Genomic DNA, 9076 nt, shown 5'->3' on the forward strand with positions numbered 1-9076 from the left:
CACATTTGAAAACTACCATTATTATTACTTTAACATTGTGTTCAAATTGTCTGCAGGGAAGCAGCAATCCACCATCAACCCAATGGCTGACAACAGCGTTCCAAGCTTCAAGGTACTGAAACCAGTTATTCTAATGCAGTGTGGTTATTGGCTTGAAGATTGGATGAGGTGCAAAGCTTCAGTAGTCAAGGCCCACTGTCTGAATGCCATTCTTCCTTTGATGATTTAACAGCACCTACCCTCAGTAGCTGCTCCAGCTGCAGCATCTTGATTATTCCTTGGCTCCCTGACACTTAAAAATCCCCCCTGTCCCTCCACATAGAAGATATTCCAGCACTGCCTCTTGTCCTCATGTTGCCAAAAGCAGCACCGAAAGCCCCCGAGAGCCAGTCATTCGCCAGTGTTCTTATTGTAACAACATGGAAGACGTATCCAACAGAAATCCCAGTGCTTGAATAAATCCACTTGACCTCACCAGCCTTTCTACGGCTTTTGATTTAGCTCTCATCTTCCCTTCAACCAGAATAATTTCCATGTCGTTGCCATTTTCGTGGTTTTTAGGATGAAAGATGTCCACTCCTGTGCTTGACCTCCTCTTCCTCCCGGCTGCTCAGCAGAATCCACTTTCCCAGCTCACGCTAAGTAGCTGAGGCTTTGCTTGTTTTCTGACCCTGAACACCTGAGCAGGAGGCAGCAGGCTCAGGTAGAGATTAGGGTGGACATGTGCAGACACACTCACCCATACAGACACACACTCTCAAGGATGAGAGCTGGCTTTGGTTTAGACATGTGCGCCAACTTTTGCTTTCATTGAAAGAAAGGGAAATTTGAAGACAGTCAGTGAATTCTGTTTTGTGATTTGTCTTGATATATTCTTTGATATGTGTGATGGACTGCAACGACAAATTAAAGATCATGGTAATCTGAGACAGACTCGACAGATATTTGAAAGGCCTTTGTCTTGCAGTGAGTGCTTGGTACAGAAGCTTCTTCTCTCCTCCCTTCACTGCTCTCCTACACACTGAAGGATGGTCGAATACACAGCACGTCCATATTTATAGCCACTTAATCCAAGCCAAACACTGGCTGGACTGTTTGTGTGTGTGTGTGTGTGTGTGTGTGTGTGTGTGTGTGTGTGTGTGTGTGTGTGTGTGTGAACTGAGGAATTCAGGTGACAGTGAAGAGGGATTATGGCTCATTCTAAGGACATAGATACTGCTCTTTCACTTATTTTAAGACTGCCAGGCCTACTTTGTTATGTGGTGAGGTGTCAAAAGATGTCAGAGAAGCAAACATTCCTGGCTCTTTTGCAGAGAAAACGTAGTTAAACGGTTGCAGAGCAGACTAACTTCCACAAGGGAAAATAAAAAATGAATCAAAAAAGTACCTGCAAGGAAAAAATAGCCACAGTAATCAAAACACATGCATACAGTGTTACGCGCGCCATTTTGTAATCCAGGATTATGATGCAAGCAACCTTCTGCACCGGGAGGGAGGAGATAAAGATAATCCCAGCCAATTTACTGAATGGCAGGTCCAGAAAGAGGTGTCTCTTTCAAAGAAGGAGCACATTACTCAGTCTTGCAGAAGACCATGAAAGGACATTACTTCCAACTGACATTTTTCTTGCGGTTTGAAGAAGACCGGCTGATTCATCTTGAAGTCCTTTCAATGCTAAAGTGATGATGTTCCATTCTTTATCTAACCCTGACTTTTGATCACTACATGAGCTAGATGAGAAAAAGAGCTGCCTGCAGATATAGAGGAAATATCATATTGTTCTTGACAATAATCCCTTCCTGTATGTCCACAGTGCCATACATGCTACAACGTCACTGTCACAGTGTTTTATGACGATCTTTGAATTGGCCTGTTGCACTGTCAGTGTGGCAGCAACCCCTGCTGGGCAAACACGCAGGTGGCCAAACAATTAGAATAATTGAAAACATTGTCAAGTATGAATTTATGATAAATATGACATTCTTTCATAACCCAATCTCCCTATAAGAAGCAGAAACAATTATAAATCAGTAACATTATACACATTAAGAAGGAAGGATTGCATATAAAGCCACAGTATGTGTCTGTTTAAAAATGACATGGTACAATAGAGATTATATGAAACAATATAAGAGAAAAAACAAGAATAAATGGAGGAACGTTGAGGAGGAAGATAACATGAGACTTCTGGAGGCTAATTAGGGACACTTATCCTTTCTTTGTCCTGGTGATTAGTTGGTGAAATATGAACAAAATGCTCCCTAAATTAAAAATGATACAGGCAGGATCATGGCATAAAACACTCAGTCAAACTCAATCTAAATTGTCACTACTTCCACTGCTGTTCTGCTCTGTGTTTGTACCAGGCAAGTGACCTGGTGATCCAGCTGTCCTCTACTCTAAAGGCCAAATCAGATGTGTTTACCTTTGGGACGGTCTTTACCGACCACATGCTCACCATAGAGTGGAGTGCAACTGAGGGTTGGCAGGCTCCACTCATCCAGCCATTTGGGAACCTGTCACTTAACCCGGCCTGTTCATCACTACACTATGGCATACAGGTAAAATGAAGGATTAAGACTTTACACCTTACTTTTTATACCTTTCCCTAGCTAAAATGAAGTGATTCAAAATAGAGCTTCATGTGACTCCTTAAAAATATAACCTTCTTCTTTTCTTCTAACCAGCTGTTTGAAGGGTTGAAGGCGTACCGTGGGGATGACAACAGACTGCGTCTCTTCAGACCGATGCTCAACATGAACCGCATGGCCAACTCTGCCAAGAGAGCTTGTCTACCTGTAAGATGGATGTGAAGACAGAGGTTTGACAGAAGAAGGAATGAATGGGTGTATTGATGACAGGATAGATGACAGTGATGAAGAAAATACTGTTTTTGCCATCAAACTGCAACTTGAGCCACAATTTCAACTCAGTCTCTCTCTCCTCTGATATTTCATCTAAATACCTCCCATCGTTCTTTTCTTGTCTGTCTTTTTCTCCCCCTCTTTCTCTGCCTCTCTCCCTCCTCCAGGCCTTTGATCAGTCAGAGTTGCTGGAGTGCATCAGGAGGCTTGTAGAGATTGACCAGGACTGGGTTCCTCAGTCAGACTCAGCCAGCGTGTACATCAGACCGACATTTATCAGCACAGAGGTAAGGAAAGATCAGTAGCAGTTCTGCTCTGCTTTTTGGTTTTGGAACTCCAGCTAAATTTATGTGTCTTTGTGTTACCCATTGTAGCCAACTCTGGGTGTAAAGAAGCCTGCCCAAGCCTTGCTGTATGTGATATTGTGTCCAGTGGGAGCTTACTTCAACACCGGTGGAAAAGGCCTTTCCTTATGGGCCGACCCAAAGTACACACGGGCCTGGAAAGGAGGAACCGGAGACTGCAAGATGGGAGGGTGGGTAGGCACATACTGTATGCATGCTTTAGTTTGTATTCACTGATAATTAATGCAATCAACCCCAATATGATCATCTAGGTGGTGAGAACAAAACCATCAAGATTTTGATGGTTATGCCTTAATAAAAACAAACATTATTCTTGTTTCTGCTTGGATTCTTCAAGGAAAAGCCGTCATGTCCTGTCAAAGTCTCTGCTAGAAACGGTCACTTAATTCAGAAATAAAGTGCATCATGCTTTTTTGGGACAGTAGATAAAATAATTTCTCTTACTTCGCAGCGCTGTAGACAATAAAGTAGTCATTTCATTTGTTGCTTTGAATTGCTGCAGGAACTACGGATGCTCTCTGTCTGCCCAGTATGATGCAGTGGATTATGGGTGTCAGCAGGTGCTGTGGCTCTACGGAGAGGACCACCAGATCACGGAGGCAGGAACCATGAACATCTTCCTGCACTGGATCAATGAGGATGGAGGTTAGTCACACTTGGCTGAACACAGGCTGTATAGGTTACTGTTAAGTGTTTAAAAAAAAGAAAAGAAAGTGTAATACATTATTCACTAAGGAACACATATATACACTCTGTATACACTGATAAAGTAAGATGCTTTGGATGTTAAACAAATGTGACCTCTGCTGGCAGGACATCTTCATTACAACTTCAGGGCACACACCATTGTTTTCCCTATTTGCCTCAAAAACCTCAGATTTGAATTTTTCCTCTATTTTTCAGATGAGGAGCTTGCAACACCACCTCTTGATGGCATCATCCTCCCAGGTGTTACCCGGCAGAGCATCCTGGAAATAACCAGAGAATGGGTGAGAAAGACAAACACTCTCTGAGAGGTCATTTTTATTTGCGTCTGAGTACTCTCATATAATAATTCGAATGACATGGACCATCTACCATTCTTCTTCTCCCAGGATGAGTTTAAGGTGACAGAGCGTTACCTGACCATGAGCCAGCTGTGCTGTGCTCTGAAGCAGCAGCGGGTCAAAGAGCTGTTTGGCTCCGGCACTGCCTGTATGATCTGCCCCATTGAAGACATTGTCTACCAGGGAGAGGTAAGACAGAGGAGTATACAAACATATCCTGTATGTAACACTGATACAAACTAATATAAATCAAAGCCAGTTACATTGAATTATATACTAATTTATATGAAAATAACCAACAATGTTTGGCTTTCAAGAATGACATACTTTTGTAAAAGATGTGTACATTTTTGCTGAGTCTCCTACTAGAGGTGCTCCTCGAATTCAGAAAAACAATGAACACTTACTCTCATGGTTGCAGGCATATCTTTTTTATTTTATTTTTTTTTTTATAATTCCTGTTAATTATCTGAAACCTTCGTAGTGAATCATGGGGTGCTCTTATTGGTTTCTGTCAGGTGCTGTGACTCTACAAATACACTAAAGTACTTATATATAAAATAGTTTTAAAATTTTAGATAGTTAGATAGCTTTGATGAATGTGGCTCACAGTCTCTTGTGACCACATGGGCCGCTTTTATCCTTAGCAGGATGTCAGTACCCTGTGGGCCGTGGCTTCCTGTTTTAATACCGTTATATGTTTACTTAATATTCACTATGTTCTGATCTTGTTTTAGTGTAAACAGTAGATTCACAGAGCTGATTGTGTTATTAAAACTGTGTTTGTTTTTGTGTGCTTTTCTAGAACTTGCACATACCCTGTCAGGAAGAAAATTCACAGCTGACTTCACGGATAGCAAAGGAACTCACAGATATACAGGTTGATGGATGAGCCCGCACACACACACACACACACACACACACACACACACACACACACACACACACACACACACACACACACACACACACACACACACACACACACACACACACACACACACACACACACACACACACACACACACACAACAGATGTTTCCCTTCGCTCAGTAACAGCTGGTTAAGCGTCTGTGTTCTTTACACTCCTGTCACCCTCAGGACTGTGTTTTCATGTAGTGGTGTGATTGTAGGAGGAAAATTTGGAGGAACAGAATCCTAAAACTAGAAACTAATTCTTATTCTCTATACGTCTCCCAATCTGAAAAATACAGATATAATAAAGAGAAATAGATACAAATGCTCCCACTGACTCACTTCCCAGGAAATATGTTTGATCAAATGCAAGACCTAACAAAAACAAATATTCCCTCTAAATATTAACTTATCTTGCATCCCCATAATTGCATTACAAGACTGTTATCTAAATGTTTATTATGTAACTCAATGAGATAAAATTACCGAGTTTTTTTTTAAACAAAGCTCCCCGTTAGTTGTTATTCATCTTATTCATTGCACACCCGCTGAATGTATTATCTTGCCTGTAAGTACATTATAAGTGAAATATCTTATTAGGTAATGAGCAATGATTTGGTAATATTGTACATAGCCTACAAACATGCCACATCTACTGTCGACGCAACACTGCAGGTTTAAACGGATCCATAATGTTCTTTGCTGGAGGCTTGATTTGTATTAATGAGTGTATTACTGTGTTGTGTAATGAGCCTATTCGTATTATGGGTATGGAATAAGAATGGGATGTGATCTCTCCTAAGAGTTGGCGCAAAAACCTTCACGAGAGTGTAAAGATAAGGTGGCTACAGAAATCGTGCAGGAGGTCAATGAAAAGTCATTATAACAACCTACCTAATGTACTGTTTCCTGTCATCATAGTGGAATAAGACAATGTAACAGATTGAAGTTATTCTATATTCATGAGACAACAGAAACCAAATTTCTAATCAAACCACATACTCAAAACCTTTTTCCATTTTTCTTCATGTTACCTTGCAAGCAGCTGGATTCACGAGATCACAACATCAAAAGATCACGCAAGAATCCATCTTGTCAGGCTTCAAGTTATACATTTGTGTCTGAACGGCGGTTTAGACGAATCAGCGTTGCGAATCCAGCTATCTAACATTATTATCTAAAAGGTACCTTTAAGGATACCTTGCAGGTTCCTGCTGACCAGAGGTTCACACCATGAAAGAATAAATGTGTAACACCAAAACTCCAAACTGGACAATAATGCTAACCATGCTAAGGCCGAGGCTCTATGGATGTTAATGTGCAGGTCGATTTGTCAACTATTGGATCAATTGCCATGAAATTTGTTCCCCAGATGATGAACTCTATTGACTTGGGTGATCACTTCATTTTTTATTTAGCTCCATCATCAGGTCAAACTTTAAACTCCCCAATACTTTGTTTTTTGACCAAATACCTGCAAACCTGATGACCTTCCTTCCATCCTTAGTTGTTTAGTGTTAATTTTCACAGACCCAATCGTCACTGTAGACTTATAATGTAGTGTTGTTGTACAGGAGTTCCCCTCATTGGTGACCAAAAGCACTATTGTCTGCTGTGATGTATAGTGTAGCACTTCCTTAGGTAAAAGCTTACTGACTGCAGAGTACAATGCATATACAGAACTGTTCCAACTAGCAACGAACTGAACTGAATGCCAGACTGAATGGAGGAAAGTCAAGAGGCAACGCCTTAACATGAAGCAATAGGAACAGTGATTGTTCAACTTAAATACAATGAACAAAGTACATACAGTCATACTTTGAGCTAAACTGAAAAATATTATACAGTATGTGCTTCATAAATTCCACCTCTAGATGACTTCTGAGCTCAATCTTACTTGTATGTTTCTATACGTTCATGCTTTACCAGTGAGTCACAAATATTCCTGTCTGGAGCAGAATCAGAGGTCGCTGTATTGTTTAAGAGTCTTGGCATTGCATTGAAAACTTTTAGAGCTACAGGCTTGCTTCCAAACTATATGAGCAGATAGTGGCCTCTGGGTCTCCTAAATGTCCTCCAAATACTGATTACTTGATGTGTCTTATCTCTACAACTGAAATATTTTCTTTTGCTTTGTCTGTCTCTTCCTCTCTTTACTTGTCTGTGCTCTATCTGTGTTTGTTTTTTTATCATTCTAGTCAGTCCCGGTCAGGAGATTAGCATATCTGCTCTCTCAATCATCCAGGCCCTGTGTGCATAAGTGATGTGTGTACCGTTTGTGTGCGTTATGAATGTGTTGACCACCGTCTTCCCGTGCGATAACATCTTCCTTCGTCGTCAGTGCTTCAGAGAGAAAGCGGAAGAGAGAGAGACAGTTGCTGGCCTGATGGTTGAGCATGGAGAGTTGGAGATAGGGGCAAGACAAACTCCCGAATTCTCTCTCTCATTAAGCTCGCTGTAATTGCACAAACCCAATTATTGCCTCAGCCGTTTGTGATCTTCAAAGCCAAGATGCTGCAAATGAAGCCTCGAACAAGTGGGAGAGGAGGAGGAGGAAGAAGATTTGGTGGAGGGGAGAAGGGGGGGGGGGATGGGCGGCTGCAAAGCTTAATGAACAATAAAATCGACAAAACGCTGGAAAACGCTGCACTCCTTCCGCAGTGCAGTTAAATCTGTTGACATTTCATTTGGAGGGAAGCAGTACAGTGTTATCCCCCCACACACGCTCGTCCTCCCGCCCCTCTTGAAGACAACATTGTGCAACAAACAAACGAGTGGTCTGAGGCAGCAGATGAAAGATGGGTTTACTAAGTCGCCCTGCTGTTCCTCCTTCAAGTTAATTAGAAATCACATTCTTTTGTTTCCCCTTCGCAGGCGTTTATTTACTTCCTCACTTCGACCATTAGAACAAATTTGCAACATGAGACACAAATAATTGGATTTGTCTCCGCGGCTGTCACGGATTGGGGAACATTTTGTTTTGATTTTTATTATAGTCTCTTTTCTCTGTTGTGTTGTGTTCTGTTGGTGGCTGAGTTTGCAGATTTGCTTACGGATATTTGATTTCATTTTTTGATTTGAGTTTTGCTCGCAATTAAGCGGTGGCGGGTGAGAGAAGTTTAGTGCTTACTGACATGAGATTTTTTTTTTTTTTTTTTTACTGCTTGGGCCACAAAGGACTAGAGATTCTCTTGTAACCTTTTCGTGACCTTTGTTCTCTTACAGTATGGCCGCACACCCAGCGACTGGACCTTCCTGGTGTAGAAGACATGAAGAAACCTGGAAAACACGCATGCACACAATGATTAGAGTTTACAGAGAGACACAGCATAATGAAATAACAAAGAGATATGTAAACATGCATGTGCAATATTTGTAGTTTAACTGCAATATGCCGGAGAGCCAAAGTTGAAGCCAAAATTACTTTGCGGCAAGTGTGTCGTAGCACTTTATCTCCTTTTAAACTTAAATTAACGGCAAACACACAACAGTCCAAAGTAATTAAAAGTAGGCTGATGTCTTGTGCAATAATACATAATAACTTACAGTGTCTCTGCCACCATGACTTGTTCTGCTTCTTCTCATCTCCTTTACTAACCAACATCCAGGATTCAGTTGTGGCTTTGATAAAACATGAAAAGAGAAAAAATATGTCAGATATCACAGTTACAAAGAATTTCATGTTACTTGTGTAAGAGTTACGAAGCAGCTATAGGGGAACTTGAACTCATGGCATGGAAACATGACTTTAAAATCATGTTGTCTCAAAGTTTTACAGTAAACTACAATTTAGTAAAGTAGAACTATAAATCCAGATTTTCATTTTGTGCTATTATATATTATATCATATATAGCGGTGTTTTCAGCTTCGATTGAACCTCGGTTT

General features: G+C 41.0%; 1 protein-coding gene across 1 annotated transcript; it reads left to right on the forward strand.

Moving 5' to 3' along the window:
- Positions 1-79: 79 nt before the first annotated feature.
- Positions 80-8454, forward strand: bcat1 (branched chain amino-acid transaminase 1, cytosolic). Its single transcript, XM_062443843.1, has 10 exons — positions 80-112; positions 2367-2561; positions 2688-2798; positions 3032-3151; positions 3239-3399; positions 3732-3874; positions 4133-4218; positions 4324-4464; positions 5081-5155; positions 8416-8454. Exons 1-10 carry the CDS (start codon positions 83-85, stop codon positions 8452-8454), a joined length of 1101 nt encoding a protein of 366 aa, XP_062299827.1. The 5' UTR covers positions 80-82.
- Positions 8455-9076: the final 622 nt, after the last annotated feature.

The sequence above is a fragment of the Scomber scombrus genome, chromosome 22, assembly GCF_963691925.1.
Source record: "Scomber scombrus chromosome 22, fScoSco1.1, whole genome shotgun sequence".
NCBI classification, from domain to species: Eukaryota; Metazoa; Chordata; class Actinopteri; order Scombriformes; family Scombridae; genus Scomber; species Scomber scombrus.

Excerpts from the sequence above, each read along its gene's own strand:
- bcat1 (XM_062443843.1), top strand. The coding sequence starts at position 83 with ATGGCTGACAACAGCGTTCCAAGCTTCAAG. Across the intron at positions 3,152-3,238 it reads CGACATTTATCAGCACAGAG|CCAACTCTGGGTGTAAAGAA; the intron begins GTAAGGAAAGAT and ends TACCCATTGTAG. Across the intron at positions 5,156-8,415 it reads AGGAACTCACAGATATACAG|TATGGCCGCACACCCAGCGA; the intron begins GTTGATGGATGA and ends GTTCTCTTACAG.